The sequence below is a fragment of the Battus philenor genome, unplaced genomic scaffold, assembly GCF_028537555.1.
Source record: "Battus philenor isolate CCGP_79_NKW_IND1 unplaced genomic scaffold, ilBatPhil1.0.hap1 SCAF_29, whole genome shotgun sequence".
In the NCBI taxonomy this organism is placed as follows: domain Eukaryota; kingdom Metazoa; phylum Arthropoda; class Insecta; order Lepidoptera; family Papilionidae; genus Battus; species Battus philenor.
This window is the reverse complement of record NW_027181692.1, coordinates 4,539,156-4,563,349: the sequence shown is the minus strand read 5'-3', so window position 1 is coordinate 4,563,349 and position 24,194 is coordinate 4,539,156. Positions and strand designations below refer to the sequence as shown.

The window sequence follows — 24,194 nt, the reverse complement described above, 5'->3', positions numbered from 1 at the left end:
ACTCGTCTAAGTATGTACAATTGTGATAATTACATTGATCAAAGTAGAATAGATAAAAAAACTTTCAAAGAACACACTTTTAATTAAAGTAAATACTTCTTAGTTGTCCTGAACGAAATAGTGTATATGTGTGCACAGGTATGTATGTGTGCGTGTGCTTGCTTCTTGGCTTCTTTACCTATCACTGGAGAGACTAAGAGAGCAAATACTCAAATGTAAGCCTTACTCAGTCTGCCGCGTCGAATTTGGACTTTGATTACGCCGCGGAGCATAATCTAAAAGCCGAGAATCAATATCCTTCACAGCCCCACTACCGCCACCGCCGTGCAAAACTGCTTAATCACAGAGGGTAGGGTGAGCTTATTACTGACTTTCCTCTCCCTCACTGTGATTGTTCTGTAGTCCATCTGGTTTTCGCCTTTCAAGTGAGTTCATCATGTCCCAATCACAACTCTTCAGGTCGGCCCTGGTACCTCTTCATCATGTAGTAAATGTAAAAAAAAATTAAAGTTTATTGAAAAATAACTTGTAAATAGATCCCATTATAGTGTGAAAGATTAAAATGATAATAAAGCTTGGCAATGGATTGTTCTACATCTGTATTAAGGTTGTAGTAAAAGTGAACACAAAAAATACTATTCTGAGTCTGTTGTGGGCTCTTCTGTCAGGGCGCGTTGAAAACCCTTGTTGCTTTAAGTTGAAGGTTTCCAATATAGAGGAGTTCAATTTGATTTTAGTTTCTGTCGAATTGGACTCTGCTAGCAGTCTTGCCATTACGTACAGAAGTGGTCATTGTAAATGATCCTATGTGGATAATAATAGCTTTACCGTGAGAGCTGGTTACGGCTACTGATCTTGGACAATTTTTTTTAAACCAGCAATTAACTCACTGCATCTTCTGAGATAGTTATGATAATGACACGTATTCAGAATCGTTTTCCTCAAAGCTCAATCGAATGTGAAATTACGAATAATTAACCTCATTTGATTGTCAGACGGCATATGTGAAGTGAATTATGGTACTTGCGTAACTCTAAATAGAAACCTATCGTGTTCCGTCACTCATGGTCAGAGGTCGTGTTTCTTTTTTGGTAAAACCCATAAAGGTTTTATTATGGTAAACGACATACACTAGTGAACTGCATAGCTGTAAGCTATGTATGTATAATATATTTTAATTTTTGTTTTAGGGCAATATTTTATTGTACCATATATATACGAAAATAAACTTGAGCTCTTATATACACATAATACATTATAGTTTACAATCTGAGTGTGATATTATTTCCCAACAGTGGGATCTTACGAAATTGACAACCATTCTGTATGTACTTATAAATGGCAGTCCGCTAGGATGTGTAGTGATGATATCTTCCGCAAGATGGCGTCACTTTTCTGATGTAATAATAAAACTTTTCTAGGGATGACAGTACATCCCCCGATTTACACGGTACTTATTTTACACGTTTTCGATTCCATATAAGTTTTACTTTGTTTTAATAACCGATTTTATTATTATCTCTCATAATGTAAATATTTTTGCTTTAAATATAGAATCGGCACAAATAACTTCGAGTGATGAAAGTGAATTCGAACCTTCGATTCCGAAAAAAGAATGAGAGTAATTTCTAACAGTGATGAAGGATAATAAAACACCTTTGGTGTTCTTCAGTTTAATGTATTGTTATTAAATAAAAAAACAGTGTTTCCGTAATATATTAAATATTTTAACAAGTCAATGCATTTTATTTCTATTTCTGTGTACACCAAAAAATATTGAAAAAAAATCACACCTGTTAAATAGCAAAATTATGCATTTTCTGCAAGTTTTTCGATTTACACGGTTTTGACTTGAAAATTTTAAATTTTCGATTTACACGTTTTTCTCAGGAACGTATCTACCGTGTAAATCGGGGGATAGGTGTATTATTAATATGTATAACTTTATATGTGTATATATATGTATGTATTTATGTGTATATATTTACATAAACAATAAAATTATTTTAAATTTGGATTATTTCAAAGCACATTTGGATACATCAAGTAGTTTTTTTAAGTAATGAGTCTAAGATGCAACCCCATGTATGCACAACATGATAAAGGGAAACACATTATCTTATATGTTGTATTTATCAAGGTTAAAGAATTAAAATATCATTTAAATTGATTTTTAAAGTCACAAGAACTGGGGTAAAAACTTGATACCAATATTTATTATGCTAAATGTAGCAAAATCATTTTTTAGGTTTTTGTTATAGCTATACAATGGATTGTTACTTCTTGTCGTACCATTAATAGACTTTTTGTCTTTGTGTTAAGATTTAAGTGTATAAAATGGTCAATCAGCGAAAAAATATTATTAGAATTATATATAAAAATGCATTATTCAAGTTTCTTGACTTAATGGTTTTGGAGATATCGTGATGAGTGAGTACGTAGGTGAAATTAAATATTACACAGGGAGAGCCATGAATTAGTGAATATTTAAAATATTTTTAAAGAAAAAAAACGTTAAGCATATTTAAATTTTCTTACTTTCGAAAGGTAATTTATAGGAATTTATGTTTTTAAAAATTATATTATCCATTTCGATATTTACACACTTCTAAATGAGCGCAGAAATTTTTAAATACTCGTCAGCAAAGAGAACTCTATATCACCAATATCTCTTCCCTGATTTTTTTGTTTCAGTTGACGTAGCGCCTTGAATATACAACGTAATTATTTAAATTAAAATAAGCGCGCTCTTGACAAACATGGGAACACTCAAGAGGCCATGTTATGTCGCCTCGTCTGGAAATCAGCTTTCTCGGAAGCATTTCTTTGATCACCGGGATGAGTTCGTTGGATGTATGACAAGTGGCTCAATCTTTCCGAAACCATATGATGCAATCACAGTTAATTCCAGTAGCCTGTGCCAAAAACTCCTTTGTCATGTTCGCTAGGAGTGTGAGAATTTAATGGTAAGGAATTCTTAGCATGGAACATTACAGCTCATTGAACAATAAAGAAAAAAAAAACTCGTAAGGGAAATTGCGTAATGAATATCGTAGAGATATAATCATTATTAATTTCGCTCAAGATTCAAATATTATTATATTTTTGTTTTTAAAAATGTTATATATTTAATGGCCTCTGAGCAGGCCAGAAATAAACACCGAACCTTTTCTCCGACCTATTATGTAAGTGAGAAATTGAAAATGTGCGACCTCTTGATTATGACATGGCGGACGACCTCGGACCTAAAGCGCCTCATATGGCCTCAGGTGCGTCATCTGTCTGCCGATAAATGTCAAATGTATTGTCATATAGTTATCACAAAGCGTACTTAAACACAAACGGTCTCCGGTAACATTTAGAGGTTCTGTGCAAAAATTATATAGTCTATGCAAGTTTCAAAATAAAAATGGTGTTATTATAATAATTAAAATAAATAAAAAATCCATCGCAATGGTCCTAGTAACAAATTTTTATAGCAACAATCCATGAAAATTTAAACAGAATGTTTTTTATATTATTTTTAATATTTAATATCACGCTTTTGATCCTTTTCGCCTGTGAAGAAATATTGGCGAGGATGTAGACTGTATAAATGGATTAAATGAATGCAAATGATATTGGTAATTTAATTATAATTTTACCAAACTAGGTAACAGTAAAATAATACGTAACAATAGAACTGACAGAACAAACGAACAAGCCAAAAATGCATCGCGACACAAACTGTCAACATAAAAAACAAATAAAAATATAACCCTTAATAGCCTAGAGTTTCAATTTTGATACCAATCTTATAAATCGAATTTTCGCATTACTATTAGTTTTTTTTTTACAGGTTGTTTGTACGTATTTTACTGTTGTATAATATTCTTTCCAACGAAATTAAAAAAAAAATCTATTTTCCCCTTCATCTAGATACTCAAGCAAACACAGTAATATTAAAAAAATCACTTTCGTAAATCAGGCTATTAAGGGTTAAAGAGGTTTTAAATGACACAATAAGTCTCCAACATTGACCATAAAAAAGTCCATCAGTGTGACCAAGAGTGTGGGAACCTTTGTAATTATCCATTATTATTAAATATTAAGATTATAATAAATTTGATACTTGACTACGCTTTTAAGAGATGAATATGTAATTTATTTGCAGTCAATTAATATATGGTACACCCTATCCAAAAATTAATGGTTTCATAAATAATTACCAACGTAAACAGAAGATAATGGCCTATCGCATTTTAAACGAAAAAATGAATTATTCTGAGATATTTTAGAATAATTGTTTTATACAAGGTGACTAAAAATGTTTAAAAATTTTGCTGACCAGTGAGATATACATTGACCCTTCTACTCTTTTTTCCATCTGTAAGCAAACACCTGTATACTTGATATATAAATGAAAGGGTATCTTGACACTGAAAAACAAATATAATGATTAGTACATAATAACACTTTATTAATGTTTATTAATGTTGGATTTATTAATTATATTAGAGTAGCAAGAGGTTTCCGTACTTTCTGGAGGGTTTACTTCAACTGGTGAATACGGCTTTCTAATTTCAACACTTAATGGGCGTGGCTAATGTGTTTGAAAAAAATGAGCCACTATTTTCGTAACGCCAATAATCAGAGCCCAGATTTATTTAACGAATTGACTTAAATTAACTGTATTAAGGATTTACGTGAAAGTAACTGATCCTAAAAACCAACCGAGTTCGTTAAATATTACTAAAAAGAGAATGTTTGACTTTGTTAGTTACTACACACTTTCCAAAAATATAATTTCATTATAATACGATTTCGAGAAATCTTATTATGGTCGGCTGATAGCGTAACAACTTTGTTCTTCACCGTATCCAGCATCTTTTGACTGCCACTCGGTTGCCGGAAGACGTCGGAAACATATGGCGAAGCCCTATGTCGCTCAGTAGAGGTTCTACATTTGCAATGATAATGATGATACAATAAAGGAATATATGTTTATCTTACAGTACGTCTCTGCATAGTGGAAGGACGGGGCCCGTACAAACGCGGCGCCAAGTACTGCCCAGTACTCGATGAGGAGAACTCGAACATCGAATGCGTCCTTGGTACAGACAGGTAATTTTCATTCTTATTTATAACTAAAGATATCTTCAGGTGAGGGGCAAATTCGGGAGATTACATTATCAGCTTCGTATAGACCAGTGATTCCCAAAGTGGTCTATATCGACCCCCGAGGGTCTATGACAACCTGCAAGGGGTCTACGTCAGCGAAAAAAAAATTGGCGGTCCATGAAATGAAAATGGGGGTCCACGATAGTGGATCTCAACACATACACTGATAGTACCTATTTACTTACATCATACTATCTTATAATATCAAAACATTTACATTATTTATTAAAGTACCTATGAAGTAAAAAAATTATTATATATGTTTATAAAATTGTGTAAGTTGTAGGATGTTGGTATTCGCTTTGGGGTCGCAATACATTTTCTACATGTAAAAACCTGAGAGTCGCAGTCTCGTGTTTATTTAATGTTACGTATATTTTACATAACAGATACAAAATTTTATTTTGAGAAGTTTTAATTTAAAATCAATTAATAAATGAATAAATTAACGTGTTTTTACTTTAAGTTTTTAACACTAAACTTCACTACAGTTAGAAATTTACAGGAAATCAATATCAGGTGAGTAGGGGGTCTACCCAACACGGAAAAACATAGGAAGGGTCTACGACACAAAATAGTTTGGGGAACTCTGGTATAGACGATAGACAAATTACAACTAACGCCATCTAGTATGGAATAGAGAACATAGAATACATATTGACATAATTATAATATTTTTGTTTAAATTTATCCTCTGTATACTCTGTTCGCATTTAAAATGCAGAAACCGTCTCTACCTAACTTCGCCCGTAAACAATTAATTCATAACTAATCGTCAAGTTCACAGCGAGCGCTGTTCAGTGCCAATTACGAACGACTTGATTGGTTCCAGGCGTGGCTGGGCATGGTGCATATCATTCATCTTTTTATTTCGCACTTTATTACACTGGAGGACTTTGAATGGCAATAATTTTACAATAAGTGACACTGTTTTTTTTTAATGATTGTCGGAGTTGGATGTCAGCATATTTTTGTACGTTATTCCATAGCAGCGTTCAAACGAGGTCTCTCTCTCTCTCTGGGCTTCATTAGCAAAATCAAAGTCACTCAACAACCAATTGAAATGACTACGCTCTGGATTTCTCTACGAAGTTCAATCAGAAATTCATAGACTAACGAAAGTTACCGGCATTTTCCAGCAAATTGGTAAATTTAAATAGTAGTTGAATTCCACATAGCATACATAATTGACCTGCGGTGGGCGTCTCTAGATTCTAAAGTGGATACCATAGATCTGCAATCGCAGAGCAGCTTGTCAATTCATAAGGTGGACAGATGACATTGTTAAAATCATCGAATCGAAAGACGCGATGCAGGCCGCTCCCGACCGTCTCTATTGGACATGTATAGGGCTATCTAAGCTTCCCCCATCGATGATATTTAACACAACTCGCAGTGGACGTCTTACTGCGTCTAAAATGACGATGATGATTATTCCAAATTCAAAATATCTTTATAAAAGTAGGCATTTACACGCACTTTTGTATCGTCGACTCGCTCGTAACCGTCCGCGTAAAGTTTTTCAATACCCAACTCCAGAAGTATAAATAAAAATCTATTCAATGCGTTTTAAAATTATTTCCATTAAAAAGTTAATTAATTTTATTTTCATTTCACCATTGCAATGGATCAGCAAATCTCTCTATCTGCTTTATTTTTGTTTTGTGTTGACGTTACTATGAACGATGTTTAAACAACAGGGAAAATACTGCAGTGCTCCAAATTTGAAAGTTTTTAATTCATCATTAGTAATAGAAGTCGTTTAACTACCAAAAGAATTAAAACATCCAAATTTAATTGATTTCTTGGGGTAGCCGAATATCGGCTGGACTTTGATTTATATGTATAGTACTATTTTTAGTTCTTTTCTCTAACGGTTTTACATAATACACACACTTGGTTCCAGGTTGGACTGTCTCCGAAGAATCAGCAAGGGCACTGTCGACTTTGGAGTCTTCAGCCCAGAGGACCTGATCGCTGCTCAATGGGCCAACGTGGACGTTTTGGTTACCCATGAATTGCGTGACAGAGATAGTAAGTTTTTTCTCATGAGACGAAGCGAGACATAATATTATTATTATTATTTGCTCATGCATAGTGTCTGCCATACTAGCAGTTGTCCGACTAGAACAACAGCAACGATAATTGCTTGTGTGTCACGACCACTATTACAAAAATGTATATGTTGTTATTTGTTTACCTAGAATAACACATAAGTAGGAAATATATTATAATGGCGTTATAATAATTAAAACTTCTGATACAACAACCTGTTTAAGTTGTGTACAATATTCACAATATATGTACAACAATGACAAAAGCAGATAGATAAATTAAGCTCAATCAACTTATATATACCGAATATTAATTATGTAAAGTAAAGTAATTTTTAATCAATTATTACGTTATTTTTTTCCTTGTTTTTTAATTAACGAAAGAGTCCAGCCACTTTTACAAAAATGAATTATCAATTTTTATGACAGACTTCATGCGTACACATAATTAACATCTGTAGTAATTTTACTAATTGTCAGACCGTATTCTTTGAAACAAATGAAATACTTAACGTTTTTTATTAAAAATTCATAGCTATATTCAAATTTCAGACACAAAGTTCTTGTTGAAATTGTTTTATTAAAAAAAACAGCTGTCTCCACCCGTTTCACGAACTTGGACGCCCCTCAAACCTCTTGCGGATGGAATTTCGTAAAATTCGTTCTTAGCTGTCCTCTACTCGGTGAAGGGAATATTAGCTTTAAAATTAATTAATAATAAGCCTCAGCCTTAAAATTAAATTCATTTATTTGTTTCAAATCTTCAATTATTTCAACATTGTAAGTGGTAAGCTAAAGACTCGGTACACTGATATATCAAGAAAATCCGGCCAAAAACTCAACAGTTGCTCTTTTAAACGAAATTTTAAAATGTTAAACATTATTATATCAACCATGTCAATGAGTCAACATACAATTTGCACGCATTATGATCAACTACAACTTTTAAATGCTGTAATTAGATTTATTTAACAATATATTCTCCTGGTCGTTATGGTTCCAGAGATATCACGAAGGGTCAGTTACATATCTTACAGAAAATATCTCTTAAATCAAAAAAGTAAATTTAATACAAAAATAAATGCTTTATTGCAGAGGACTTCGAGCGCAGTGTGGTAGCGATGGTAAACAGAAGAATCCTATTAGGAGGCGAAGCTCCTCTGGCCTCCATACTTCGGAACAGCTCCCTCTGTCACCCTGGCGTCGGGGTCGATGACCTACGCCCTCTCAGTGACACTCTCTCCGGGGTATGAACTCGGATATTCGTTTATTTACGACTGCCCATATAAATAATTTGTAATAGATTCTTGTAATAGTCTTTCTACAAATTGAATGTTTGATTTTTAGACTCCCTCGTAGCGAATCTATATTCATCAACCTAATAATATTTATATTAAAATGGTTTTATTTAGTTCGACCCGTACGGAATTTGTTTATTTGGGTCAAAATTAGAAATTGAAATTTAAGCACCTTCCCGTTGTCACATTGATCTGAAATTTGGTACACACATTTAATTTAGATGACAATACAATACAATAAAATCAATAACATTATAAATCTAAGATGGCCGCCGATACAAAATGGCGGATTACATATTTTTCCTTAACCCCCTCAATATGGAAAGGGCTACACTAGTAAAAGACGATGATTATGTCAAAATTTCAAATTCAAGATGGACGCCTTTCCAGTATGGCGGACTAGGTACATATTTTTTCACAACCACCACAATATGGATATCAAAAAACCATTTAACTTAAAAAAAATTAAATGTATTTATTTAATAACGTAATAATAAGTCATTATATTTTAAAAATCGAGGATCAGCTCTAGAGCTATACAACAGTATATCAAACGTCTCTCAGCATTCCAATCCGCTTTTAGATTGCTTATATACGACAGTTTGGTTAAAAATTTGCAGAGAAACCACTTGCTTTGATTAGACGGCGAGTCATTGATGTCAAGCTCTATTAAAACTCTCGTCAACATATATATAATCACAGTTTTACTACTATTCTCAGATATATTTAAAAAATAGTGAAGATTATAAATTAAATCATTTACATTCTGTATATACATGCATATTACAAGCGTTACGTAAATCCTTACCGGGCGTGCGATTCACAATAAAAGCTTATATTCGCGGGATATATGTTATATTAATACGCCGCGAAAACAGAAACCGTGAATACGGAATGGTGATCTATATGGGATAATGGGGATACGTTCCTAGGTGACAAAATAAAAAACAATCATAAACATTTCAGTTTTATTGAAGTTTTTTAATATTTTAATTAATTATCTTATGGTTTAAGCAATAGTTTGAAGAGTTTTGTGATTTTCTCTTGCCTTTCAATGTTTAAAAGCCCTTTCTATTCTGACTGATAGGCAACAGTCGTATTAGCAATTTGTCTCTTAAAAATAGAACTTCACTCCATAGATGGATCAATGTTCTTAAAGAAATCGCAAAGCTCATTTGCGTTTCTTAAACCTTCGCTAAGATTTTGCAAATTAAATGTCACGTTTCCAGTGCTTGTTGAAGCGTCTTCTTCAATGTGCTGTGAATTTCCTCCGAGTTCGTTTCAATCAAATCTTCATGTTCCGCTTCAAGCAATTCCTGAATTTGAAATTTTTACTAGTCCATTTGACGGGATTTACAAAGGATATTGGGTTAAATATCTATTGAATCCTTTCATTATTATGTATGCACTTATTAGATCCGTGAATAAAGAAATTTTTAGTCGCGAAAATAGAATTGGGTCGCATTTAATTGATCCGGTAATCGTGAAAACGCGAATGAAGGTAGCGCGAATAAGGAGCTTTACATTACACACTAAACTACTGTACTGCATTTATAAACACAAATTTAAATTATATTAATTATACTATTACTTGGGACACGTTCTTCGACACCAACGATACAATCTCCTTCAACTTATCATGATGGGAAAGGTCGCTGGTAAAAGGAAGGTTGGTAGGAGAAAGAAGTCGTGGCTTCGTAACATTAGAGAGTGGACCGGAATCGCCAGCGCTGCTGAGCTATTACGCAGAACCAAAAATAAAGAAGAGAGCAAGAAGCTGATAGCCAACCTCCACTAGTTGGAGAGGCACTTCAAGAAGAAGAAGAAGAATTATACTATTGCTACAATACATTATATTCATTATACTACGACTCACGTAGTAACTATAAAATAACCTGAATTTGTGAATGCAAGGACCTCTGCCCCTCACTCAAACTCTACAGGTTGAGTATTCACCTTCACCGATCACACTCCTCTCCCTACCTAACCAACAACAGAGATGATTCCACTAATGCTGCTTTGGAAGCCCATTTCAAAAATGAGCAGATATTTCCTCTTGCCTGATCTAACTCCTTCACCAGGTTATAGAGAGATTACGCTTTCGTACCTCTCGCTTCTACCTCCACCGCATACAAATTTATTATATATTTGTTCACCGAAGTTGTATTTATTTTTCTTCCAGGGAAGATCACCCTCTCTAACCCACTCCTAACTTACGGATTATACTGTTCTCAAAGTTCCCAATCATTAGGTTATACCAATAGTACTATATACATTGTTCTTCTACAGTACCTGGAGTCGTTGGTGATCACGCGGTCATGTGACCCGGGACTTTCCCTCACGGAGAACAGGATCAAGGCTGTTGCAGAGTTCTTCGGCAAGGCATGCAAGGCTGGACCCTGGGTGCCTGACAGCGCACGGGATGCGGAATTGAGTGAGTTCAATCACTGCTCTTGTTTACTGGTATCCTTCCATATTTTAGTGGAAGATCTCTAAGATAGAAGAATATAAGAGTTTTTGAGGTTATAGTTGTTTTGGCGCGAAAAAACAATAATTGATTTAACGGATAAATTCACACATAAGATACTAATAAAGTTTTTTTAGTTACTTATAAAGTAACTCAAGCATATAAGTTCTTTTTTTATAATTTTTAATCTATGTAAACAATAATAATCTATATATATTGGATGTTAATAAAAATAATTATAATCAATTTTCCACATTACGTAAATTTGCACATTTCACGGATAATATAATATAATGTTACACAAATTTACTTAACCTTTCTTCTTCGATCTAAAACAGAGAAGAAGTATTCTACCCTTTGCGAATTATGTCGGACTTCGTGTTCTAAGGCGGACCGATATTGGGGCGACACTGGAGCCCTAACTTGCTTGTCCGAGGGAGCTGGTGAAGTCATGTGGGCTGAGCTCGATGACGTCATCGCGTATTTCAAGGTAACATTGTGTTCATCGAAGATAAAGCACATGCGTAATGAGTTCACTCGCACAACATACATCTCTTGCTTATCCTAGCTAGAACTATCTAGAACCAACTAGCTAGAACTATTAATATAATAAGATTAACTAGCTAGAACCATCACCAACATCGTTTCAACCAGAAGCCTTCCACATTGGTTTAGAATAAGACCGGTTGCAAACAGCTTGAATTTAAAGTCTTCTGACGACTTTAATAAGGTCTTCTGTCTGTCTTGTGACAACATCTTAGATTGCGCTTGTCGGTCTGTGCCAACGGAATGGTTCATTCAGACTTTTAAGGTCCAAGCGACTATCTATGACCCTATACCTTTAGACATGATAATATGGAATTAACATTTAAAATTTAAAGATCGCTCAGCTATTATTAATTTAAGCAAAATCACGCAATATGGCTTTTAACAAACAGAGATGTACTGGAATGTATCCTTTGCTTCTCGGCCAGTACAATGATCTAGGATTATGAACTCCTTCAAGCTACCTTGAAGTAAGGACCTGCTTAGTTGAGGAAAATAAAGGTAGCGGCGTATCACTATTAATTGTTAGCATAAGCAGACTTATTAGTTGCATGCGGCCATCGCAACAACAATCATCGTGGCGATCTTTGGATAAGGCCATTGCCTTGTAGTGGGCGCCCATTGCCCGGCATGAGAGTGATGTTGATAGACAGATGAACACAACTCGTAAACTAATTGAGACAAATTTTTTCATGATGATTAATAATTAAAATATAAACAATTTTAATTTAAACTGATTATTAAATTTAGTTTTGTGTATCAAAATATTAAGAACAAACCGTTTATCTTCATTTGTGCATAAATTAAAAGAAATCAGTAATAACCCGAGACGGATAAGGTGATTACTAAAAAGACTTATCGACAGTAAATCATTGCGCGATTCATCTCATAAAACAGTAACAAGTAATAAATGTTATTTTTAGTTATTCCAAAAAGTGAAGCTCAAAAATATTTCTACATTTATCTATTTAAGTTATTCGACAAATCAGACCACATTTTAGATCTTCAAAATGTATTGATATGTCTCGGATGTCTTCTAAATTTTTAACACAAACCTTGATTGCAGCTGGACGAGCCGCCATCACGTTTGCAGATATCTACGGATCATCTCGCGTATCTATGCCGGGATGGTAGCTGGCAGTCGCTGGCCAATAACACGCAGCCCTGCGTCTGGCTTAACCGACCCTGGCCGGTCATTGTGGCGAAACGGTAAACACACTTATTACATATTATCACCACTAGATTTCTACATGTGGTCGCTGGGACCTTAAAGTACAGACCACGGACCTACAAACCCAGCTTGGTACGAATCAGAGATGATGGCTGCTTCTAATTGATCCTTTTGAAATTTATGTGTCAAGCCTAAATCCAGCTGTGGACGTCTTACGGCTGATATGATGATTAAATTCTACAATAATTAATTTTCAATAATTTCATGATCTTACAATGCGAACACGCCAACATCTTAAGAAAAGTAATTACGTAGTAATTATGTAAGATGCTTAATTTCGTATTAACGTTCAAGTTTGTTTTCTGTCAGATATTCGCCGTTGGTATATCAGCATTTACAGCCCCACATTACAAACTTCGTTTTGGTTATCAAAACTCAAGGGCTCTTCAAGCCTCGGTTATAAAAATAACTGTAGTAGGTGGCCTTCGAATCGATTGGGTGAATAGGTCCTCTACTAAAGAAACACGGCCTGAGCTGTTACTCGTCGATAATACCTTCATAGCTTTTCGCCATAAAAGCACCAGAGAGAGCTGAAAATTATTTTGCAGCAAATGCTTGCCTGGCTATCATTATCAGCATTTCAGAAAGCGTTAGCGCAGGGAGAAGTAGTGGTGGAAGAAACTTCTATTTAGTATAATCTGAGATTGGTGTTCCCAGTGATATAAGATCTGGACTCGTTTCGCACGAGACCGACTGGTAATAAATATACTGGGTTTAATAAAATAATCCGAATCAGTTTCTCCTCGATTGATGAATATTTTACTTATATTATGATCAAACGTTGACAGGAAAGCGGCTGCGGCGGTGAGCGCGTTGGCCAGCACGATATCAGGCAACACGGCTGCCGTAGACACGCACTGGCATGGAGCACTTGCGTCTCTGCTGGAACTGCGAGCGGCTCCGGCGCCCATGCTCCCCCCGCGCGCGCCCCTCGACTACCTGGCCGCTGCCCGTGGATTCCGCGAAGCATACAGCCAAGCCGGCTGCGACCCGCCAAGGTAAATTTAACTTTAACAGAAAATTTAGTCTTATTTTTATGCATCACAAGTAAGATATTTAGATGTCGTCCTGGGTTATAACTATTTAATAACAGAGACTTTGTGAACGATTGAACGTTTATCACTTCAAGTAATGGATCGATTTTAGGGCTGATCCGCGCTTTACATCAACAACATACCACGCATCAAAGCCCTATTTGCAGACGACTCCCTCCATACTTATATATATATCATGTATATATATATGTGTGTATATATATCTTCATGCATGCTGGCATGGCAGGACAATGATCCCGGTATTATAATATATATATATATATAATCGGAATGAATCCCAACAAAAGTGCGGCAATGCTCTTCTCAAAGTGCTACCCCTCTAAAACCCCCAAAACTCATTTTCTCACGAAAAGTCCATTGCCATGATCCAGGCAAGTCCGTTAACTAGATATTGTTCTGGATTACAAACTCAATTTTAGTACTTACTTTAAAGCCACGCAACACAAAACAGCCTTTGTCCCCGGCCGCCTCTTCTCACTACTCATCAGCCAAATAAAATGTCATTTACGAGCAATGTGACACTTTACAGAGTTGACATTAAACTGCATAAGGCATCGGGAGTATCATGTTTCTTAGACAGTAAAAACCTTCACAAGACCTGAATTTTTATGCGGTAAAGGCAGGAGCGAAAGGTATAATAGCGAAATTTATCCATAATTCACTGAAGGATATAGATCCTTCTGACAAAAGCCTGTCAACAGTAAACATGAGCACTATTTTTGGAACCGACTTTAAAAGCTGGATTCTTATGACGGAAAGGTCTGGCGTTAACCCTTCGTATTACAAGGAGAGCCCCTAAATCTGCTATGCAAGTTGTCAGAGGTTGTATAGAGTTGAAGTAGGAACGAAAGGTATAACCGGCGAAACCTCTTTATAATTTGAGTCTGTTATTATTTTTATAGAATAGGCCTATCATTACGAACATCAGTTCGTTTTTTGAATCGAGCTTTCAAAGCAGCAAGCAAGTACCAGTAATAATGTTATAAAATTCAGTTAGGTAGGAAGTAGACGGTCGGTGAAGACAAATGCCTATTCTTTGCAAGAGGATCTCCCGAAACTTTCCACGCGGGTCCTCACCCCCTAGCACCGTGTTCAGCTCCTCTTTCTACAACGCGATGGACTCTAAATTATTTTTTTTTATTACAGGCACATAACAATCTGCACTAAGTCGTTGTTAGAGAAAAACAAGTGCGAGTGGCTCGGTGAAGCGGGCGCCGTGTATGGGATTACTCCCCCGCTGCAGTGCACCATTAGAGCGAGCGTGCGAGATTGCATGGCCAGCGTGAGGAAGGGAGACAGCGACGTTGTGGTCGTTGACAGCGACTGGCTGGTGCCGGGCATGAGGTTTGTTTTCATCGGTTCATCATTATTACCGTCATAAACAAGTGTTAGCAAAAAGTTAAAAACTTGCTTCACAATTGCTTGCTTAACAATTTCTGTACAACTCTTTATGTACTTAAATACACAACAACACATAAAAACAAACTTCACATATACAACTGTTGCGAATATGGTGATACAAATTTTAATTGAGTTTAATTTTTCGTTATTCAAATGTATAATAAATTTTTTTGGTTTTATTATTATTAAATTATTACGATATTTAACGAAAAAGACACTGACAGTTATAACACAGTTAAGTACTAATGACATAATAATTACATCGTAATTTTAAATGGGTAAATTAAATAATGTAAAATAATAAACATGTAACTGTCAATAGTAAAAAATATTCTCTTTCAGGGACTACTCCCTCGAAGCGGTGTTACACGAAGCCACTCCTATAGTTGAAAAAACTAATACAGTCGTCGCGTACGTACGAAAAGACGCCATGTTAACAAAAATGGCGGATTTGCGCGGAAAAAGAGCCGCTTTCCCGCGCTTTGATGGCGTCGCATGGCATTCCGTTTCACAGTACTTCGCTGAGAAGCTAAACGTACCATGTGAACGTTTCATGAATTATTTTAGTGAAATATGTGCGCCAGGAATCGAAGAGCATAACATTACAAAGGAGGTTGTAGACAAGTTGACCAAAAACTGTATAAAGGACGACAATATGAGCGGCGAATTGAACGCGTTGAGGTCTTTGGTGGAAGCGCGAACTGATGTTGCGTTCTTTAGTATGAACACCTACAATAAATATAAAGGTATACCAATTTAAATATCTCATATAATCCCTACGTTTATTTTCTTAAGTTATGATCAATTAATTTTTTATTACCTCCAACGCCAAACCGAGCCGAGCCGAGAGAAAACAAATTAATTTTTATTCATTATTATTAGTAAACAAGAAGTAAAAGTTGTTAATGTTACTCAGGACATATTTTACAATGGAACCAAATAAATTTTTAGATTAATAATGTAATGTTTTATAAGTAAAACACTGTTGTGCGAAGTAAACCACATGGCTACGTATGCTTGTGTTAAAAAATTACATGACTATTCATATGACCGCGGCAATAATTTCATTGAGGATTTTATGACGCGGTGTATACGTGGCATGGGACGCGGTTGTCAATGCTATGTCCTATTGCAACAACGTTACTTGGAGCACGCCGTCCGTTGCTATGACGTTCTTGAGTACGATTTGCATTAAAATTCAGTCAAACATGAGATATTCAAAGAGAGTCGACTTCACTCAATGCGTGAGTTAGCGTGTAGCTTATACTGAGGCAGTTACGTATGTCTCAAATCAAGAAAACCTCTAAAATGCTCTATTTAAAGTATAAATTATAAAATAAATGTAACGTAATTAGATATTATATTTTTTTCTTACAGCAAATATTATCCATGAGCCATGGGCGCAGCAGATCGTCGATATAACTCCAGTATGCCCTGAAGAGAACCGCAAATACTGTTTCATCAGCTGGTCGAACATAGGCCACGTATTAATATCGAATAAGAATACAAAAATGAGGCGACAGGAGATCATGAACGTGTTTACGAAGCTAGATCAACTATTCGGCAAACATCAGCCATTCCACAGCGCTATGTTCTCAATGTACGGACCGTTTAATCACCAAATGGATATTCTATTCCACAATAACACGAAAAGTTTAGCTTCAGACGACATGCTAAAGATGTATCCATATGATAAAATACCTCTTAGTTTTGAACGCAGTTTAGCAGATCTCAAAAATGACACCTGTCAAACGTCGGACCTAAGTCCAGATTCTAGCTTTAGATCAGCACCTACATTGTTACTGTGTGTCGTATCTCTAGTCCTTTGTATGTTAACTAGATAATAAGTATTTTAGAATTAAATGTTAATGACATAATGGAGGTTTTTTTTTACTTTAAGTATTCGTCCTTTTTATTAAACCCACAAAATAAAGGTCGTATAACTTATTTTGGTATAATGTAAGTAAGAAATAGATTTAATGTGTAAATATACATTAATATAGGATACAGTTCGCAAAAAGAATAAAATTAGGACAACAGAAACTAAGACAAAAATCATATATTAAAGTTTCCTTGAAACACGTGTTGAGTGGCAGTTGTGTAATTCGCATTGCTTGCCGCATACACATTTATCAGCGGGCTGGCGGGCGGTGCACTTTGTTGCACGACTACCACTGCATGTGCGGAAGTGGCTAAATATTGGTCGAACCCATGAAACTCTATGTATAAATGATTTTAAAGTACTGTCAGTCCAAGGAGCGTCAGCCAAAGGCGGCCTCCAAATCCTGTGATATTGTAGAATATAGCAGTCCGAGCTGAGCTCGATCTACACTACCTTAAAAGCGGTTCTTTTTTAAATTTAAATTGCCCTCGTTATTGGAGTCTTCTATCTTTTACTCCCTGTCTTGTTGTAGGACAGGGTTTGACATTCTTTAATGATTTTTTTACTTTATTTTCCTAATATTTCTGTACTCTTCTATCATTCTTCGTGTCGTATGTTTTTCCTCTTCTTTCATTCTACAATTTTCTATCATTCTTTTTCATACTTATTTCCATTCATTCATCGCCTTACTACCTTCGCCTCATTCCTTAATTATCACAGATCCACATTTCTGTACCTTAATTTATATTTATTTTGTGCTATTTTGCATTCTTATTTAATATGCTAATTTATAACAATATATCACAGTTTCCAGTTCTTATTTTATTTACCTTACATTATTTTAGGTTTTTATTAATTCTTCCTAGTTCTTTTAATTTTAGTTTTATGTATCTTTTGTCTACCTCTTGTTTATTTGGTTACTTACCCGACCTGTACCAGTTTTTTTTCTTTTATTGCGTCCTCCACTATCTTCCGGCCGCGTTTGAGGAACGCTGGCCTGTCATTGTCTTAAAAGAGGTAGGAACTTCTGACTCTGTGTTTGGCACTAATCGGTGTAACATAACTCCTGAAGATGCCCCGTGGAGGGGTGAAACACGTGTTGAGTAATTTGGCGGTGGCGGTTGTGTGATTCGCGTTGTTTGCCGCATACGCATTTATCAGCGGGCTGGCGGGCGGTGCACGACTACCACTGCATGTGCGGAAGTGGCTAAATATTGGTCCTTTTCCTGCTTAGGATATACTTCCGCAAGGTAACGCCTGATTCCATTAAATATGTAGGAACTTCATTACGTCATCGGTAGTCGCGTATTGAAAAGGGGAATTCTACGTTTAATTCTTTATGTAAATCTGGCGCAAGAGAGCACTCTACAATACCTCTTGACTTGTAATTGGCTGAAGATTTTTATTGGTTTAACTTTGTCTTCATAGTTTTAATTGGATATAAATATGGGCGAAGCTTAAATGAATATTCGACATTGAGAGGACCAGGTAAGCCTCGTCTTAGCTGCCTCAACCTTCGTCAGAGTGTCAAATGTAGATTCTGAAACATGAATGCTTTGGTTTGTAGTATTGTTCACGGACCCTTCCGCTCCGTGAACTGTTAAAGCCTAAGAGCTAACAGCACTAACTTCATCAAAACAATAGACAGTAGAAATGAATATAGACACTTCTACTTCGAACTTGTTGTTATCACCTCCAAGACTTACCGGCCCTAGAAAGAATCCCACAAGGTCATAGGCTAGACAACTTCTGCGTTCTGTCATCACGAACCCGCGAAATCAACAAATGCCTGTTGAGCAACAGTGGAAGTACAGTCTAAAAAATTATTATAATCCAGTTTTAGGATTTTTTGGATATTTTCCTTACGAAAATATAGATTTCTGTAATAATTTTATATAGATTTTTCAATAATATTTGTTGCTTTTTATATTTGTTGCAATACGCCAATTTGAAAGTGAGATATATTTTCATAGCTTAATTTACTTTTATTTTTAAATGATTATTGGCAAGTCAGTGATGATGATATTATAAAGATGTTATATAAATACAGAAATGTTTAATTATACCGTCAGCATAACTATGCATTGTTTATTATATATTTGCTAAAACTTTTCAATGATCTTATATTAATTACGTTTTCTTATTATTATTTCATATAGTTGAAAAGTTTTACCCAGGAGTCCCAGAAACCCGGGCACGGCTCCCATGTAAAACAGGCAGGCCCGTCGTCCTAGGGTATCAGGAAACATGCCCGGATCACTGATCCGAAAGAGTCCTCCGCACTCGCCCCTGCAGACCCGCCACAACCACCATCATCTCAACACGGTCTTTAAGCTCTCTCTTGATATACATCATCATATAATACAAATCAATCTACCAATGGTTTGTGCAACTTACCCGGGCGAAGGGTAAGTACTAACCAACCGTCATCGTGCAAGAATCTTACCACGTGAGGTCTGTGACCGTTTTACCAATCGGTCACAGCACTACACGACTCCACCTTTACACATCTCACGCGCGCACTCCGTACACCAACACATGACCCACCAACGCATCTCCTCTTATTCCTGAAAAATGCTCGGCTTTCCCGAATAAAATTCTGTCTTCATCCTTTTTTCCATCTTGTCATAATCTAACATAAAAAAGTATAGCGACGACACATTGTCAGGGTGACTAAAGAGGTTTAATACATTATAATTGCACTATTCACGCGTCCGAAAAATCGCATATTTCGCGACAAATGCCTATTAGAAGCATTTTTGACGGAAAATAACAGTATCGCATTTAAATCGCGACTGAAACGTGAGCGTGGGCACACAGTCAGCGGCTGATCTATGCTTTATCTACTGCATGGCTATAAAGCAGCCGTGCGATTGGCATTAGATGTCTTTGAAGAGTTTGCATTCAGAGATACGATTTACAATAATTTAAGAAAAATCATCTGTCGGTGACCTATGATAATGGTTTAAATAGGGACAGAAGGAAATAATTTCTGATATTTTAATGGTAATATATCTACGAGATCGTATCATGAACGAGAAGATCTGCAGACGAACGAAAGTAACCGAGATTGCCCAGCAGTAGCGGACAGGCCGCATAACGCTTAAAAGAGATGACCACTGGGGCCTTGAGGTACTGGAGCGACGACCATCACCCGGCAAGCGCAGCGTGCGACGTTCAAACACAAGATTGAAAGATCACCTTGTTATGGATGCAGGACGCATGTCCAGGAGCCTATGTCAAGCAGTGAACGCCCTACGACTGAAATGACAATAATGATGTATTGTTAACAATAGTCTCTCTGAGTTAAGAGAGCCTGGTGGGTAAAGACGGATTATGACACATGTCAGGTTCGATTCTTGGCAGCCGTTGTGAAATAAATAAATATATCATCTAAGTTAGGCAAAGCAGATTTTGTAAAGTATAAAAGGATACTTAATAACAAATGAAGAACGCAAAGAGAATGTGAAGTAAAAATAATAAATACAAAAATCTTATTTATCCAAATCTGTAATTTTCCGCCCCCGATAAGCGGCGGGGGGGGAGACGAGATATCCTCAAAAAGAAATGCCATTAAAAAATCATATCTATAATCAATCGATATAACCAATAGCCCACTCTGGTCGACCATTGATATAATAATTTATTTTCTTTCAGACAACTTTTGTTTCTCAACAGTGAAAACTTTGCCCGTACCGTAAAATATATTCTTCTTAAAGGTTTTGTAGTAATATTGTTATTCAAATCAAGTCCGCTTGTCAATTGACACCAATCGTAATAGTGTGCTCAAGCCAAAGACAGGAAATGTTGCAGCATCATGTGGAAGAAGAATACTCCTTGTCCAGGGAATCACGACTCTTACCAACAATACAGCGAGAAATGTACTATCTCTCATTGTTCACATAGACTGAATTTACTATTTTTGATTAACTCATGTCTAGATATTAAGCAGTAAACTGTACCTATACTTCAAATGCTAGACCTTTTGTATCTAATAACTACATCATATTTAATGGAATCAGGCGTTATTTTGCGGAAATCCATCCTAAGTAAGAAAAGGACCAATATTTAGTCACTTCCGTACATGCAGTGGTAGTCATGCAACAGAGTGCACCGCCCGCCAGCCCGCTGATCAATGCGCATGAGGCAAACAATGCGAATTACACGACTACCACCGTTAAATCACTCTTTTGTCTTGCACGACTACCACTGCATGTGCGGAAGTGGCTAAATATTAGTTCTTTTCTTAACTACATCATAGCCTTAGCACATTAGATCACTAACTTGCATGAAAAATGACTTAGATTTCAGATTAAAGAACCCGTAGTACTGTACTAATTTATATATCAAAGCCTTGGTGATAAACAATTTGTTATAGATGTACTCAACTCATACGTTACTTGTATGTGAAAAAACCAACTCCATTAGTTCTTCATGTCCATCATGTATTTCATTCTTTTTCATTTAATAGTAAACTATGTTGGTAAAAAAGAAAATGACATCAATGGTTTTGATTTGAAACGTGCTGATTCCACTGAAAACCTCATATTTATTTATATGTAAACACATCGTCGTCATTTCAGCCCATAGACTATCTACGCAAGGCATAAATCTCCGCCAAGGATATCTATGTATATAACGCGCAATAAGCGAATTGGCGATTATAGTGCGGTCATGTGGTAACAGAGATCGCTGCTGCCAATCATCAGAAAACTTTGGTGAGCTGTGGCTATTTTACATGATTAATGCACAGAGTGGATTGTATAAGATTCCAAAAATATCGGGAATCGAACCTATGACTTATGACCGTAAATCTCCTCTCCTCTTCTTTATCTGTATATATAAGTTGATAACCCAAAAATTAATTTAAAAATTTACGTTAAAGCCTCTCTAAAAATTATTAAGACAAATCTTCACTTATGTACTTTTTTAAATCACTTTCATTTTACTGTGAGTAACCATTATATAAAGAACCACCTGCAAAATAATCACAACCAGCACGTTCAGACGTCGCGCCTGAGAACGGGACATGTGCTAGACTCTCCGTGCGATGCAGTCTCAGAACTCGACGGCATCAATCTCAGAACTCGACGGCATCAATCTCAGAACTCGACGGCATCAAGCCGAGACTCCACAAGCTTCACTGTCGTAAAAGTAAGTTTCAGGCTAAGTTTTGTGTGCTCTGCTCTGTTGGACTGGCAGTATCTGCAAATGCTTCTTGAGTAGCAGAAAAACTCTAGACCAAAACAAATCAGGCTCCTACCTTCACCGCATACAACTTCGCTGCGAAATATTTCCTTCTTATTAACTACATTCTAGTACTACACTTTATTTGTGTAGTATTTCAACAGTAACCCCTACCAATACTTTTTTTAATGTCCTTTGTAATAGGAAGAAGTTTTGAGAATCAAATCATAAGTCGAATGACAAAAAGTTAAAATGAAATGAGCCATACTTTATCCAAGAGCAATATTGAAACCAGGAATGACGCCATGGTAGAGTACCATTTTAATATCCTCAGGGGCTGTCTAATTTTGACAAATTGATCAATTTAATAGGAAATTCAGCATCTATGCAGCCTGAATTTATTATCGTCACACTTTTTCTAGCAAGTCCAATACAACTCAATTGAGCAGTACAGCGGTAGAGAACTGTGACTTGTGCTCGTAGGTCGCGGGTTCGATTCCCCGGATATAAATCTTATATAATTCACACTTTGTCTATTAATTATATAAGGTTGCCGCTGCTCACAAATAGGTTTCCAGAATATGGGCAGCAGCGTCCACGGTGTACCATAAAACCACAATGCGATCCCCAACCCGCATGTTAAGCGTGGTGACTGTAGTATATCCCCCATAGATATCTATAGAAAAGGTCAATTCCTTGCAGTGGGCATCTATGGGCTGAAATGACAACTGAAATACAAATCTAAAGTTGTATGTTCAAAAAAAAGATAATATTCATGATGAAAAGTAGCCCTTCCGATCCGTCATAAAAATTTTATTTCACGATTAAATTATATTTACATGAAAAATGTAGAGGTTCTAACAAGAACTCTGTTCTCCATCAAGAACATAATAATAGTAATGTTTATTTAATCTTACATAAGGTTTTTTTGTTTACACACTAATTACTGGAATGTCCTTGTAAACACCTCGACTGTGCTGATACATTACTTTTTGATTCTATATAAAAATATATATCATTGCTAAGGTTTCAACAGGATGGTATATATGTCAAACAACTACCAAATTAATAATACAGGGTGATTAGTAATAGATGTAAAAGCTTTAAAGGTGTGAATGTATAGCTTATTTATCAGCAGAGCTTTTAAAAAAGAATACTGAAACATGTTACAGAAATTTTATTTTCTTTTGGGATGTGACAAGATAATAACTTTTGGTAGTAAAGTAATTTTAATCTGTAACAATTCGAATTTCGAAAGCGCTTAATGTTACTATGTTATCGTTATGTTATTAGTTATAACCATACAATCACACTTTCAATTTCAAGCTCTTACATCTATAACCTATCCTCCTGTATATGAAACAATATGTATATCATGTTACTTATTTGTAATTTTTCGGAAAACAGAGTTCTTATTGGGAAAATCTCTTTAAAGTCTCAAATCTTTTACCATATAATTAATCTATATTTTTTCAATAGACGGCTTATTTTCATCGCATCGCAAGATTTTCTTTTTTCTTTAGGGCAATATCTAACGAGCCTGGTGAGTCCAGCGGCCGCACGGTGCCAAATGAAAGCCGTAAGTTTGTCATCGTTCTTTTTAAGCCTGCACCTCTGGTATGCCTAGTGAGCTCGGTAGTAATCACGAAGGTAAATGAAACCGAGTTCGTCACCGTTGCTGTACGCCGAGCTGCACATCTCCGGGCCCGGTGAGCCCTGTAGGACCGATGAGGTGTGGGCGGATTGAAACTCGCGATTTGTTTACCGTCACTGCGTGCTGAGCTGCACGTCACCGAGCCCGGTAAACCCTACTTGACCGGTAAGTTGGGCGTCGTCGCTTGCCGAGCTGCAGGTCCCCGGGCCCGGTGGGCCCTGTAATGCCGTTTAGCTAGGGGCCAAATGAAAGTCGTGCG

The 24,194-nt window shown here is 36.1% G+C and overlaps 1 protein-coding gene across 1 annotated transcript; it reads left to right on the top strand.

The window, feature by feature from the left end:
• The first annotated feature begins 7,108 nt into the window (after nt 1–7,108).
• On the top strand, nt 7,109–17,080 carry LOC137926197 (transferrin-like). The gene is made up of 9 exons (XM_068769760.1): nt 7,109–7,194; nt 8,310–8,461; nt 10,802–10,946; nt 11,318–11,469; nt 12,592–12,734; nt 13,545–13,754; nt 14,958–15,155; nt 15,555–15,958; nt 16,590–17,080. The coding sequence occupies exons 2-9, from the start codon at nt 8,336–8,338 to the stop codon at nt 17,054–17,056; spliced, it is 1,845 nt and encodes a 614-aa protein (XP_068625861.1). The 5' UTR covers nt 7,109–7,194; nt 8,310–8,335; the 3' UTR covers nt 17,057–17,080.
• The last annotated feature ends 7,114 nt before the right edge of the window (nt 17,081–24,194 follow it).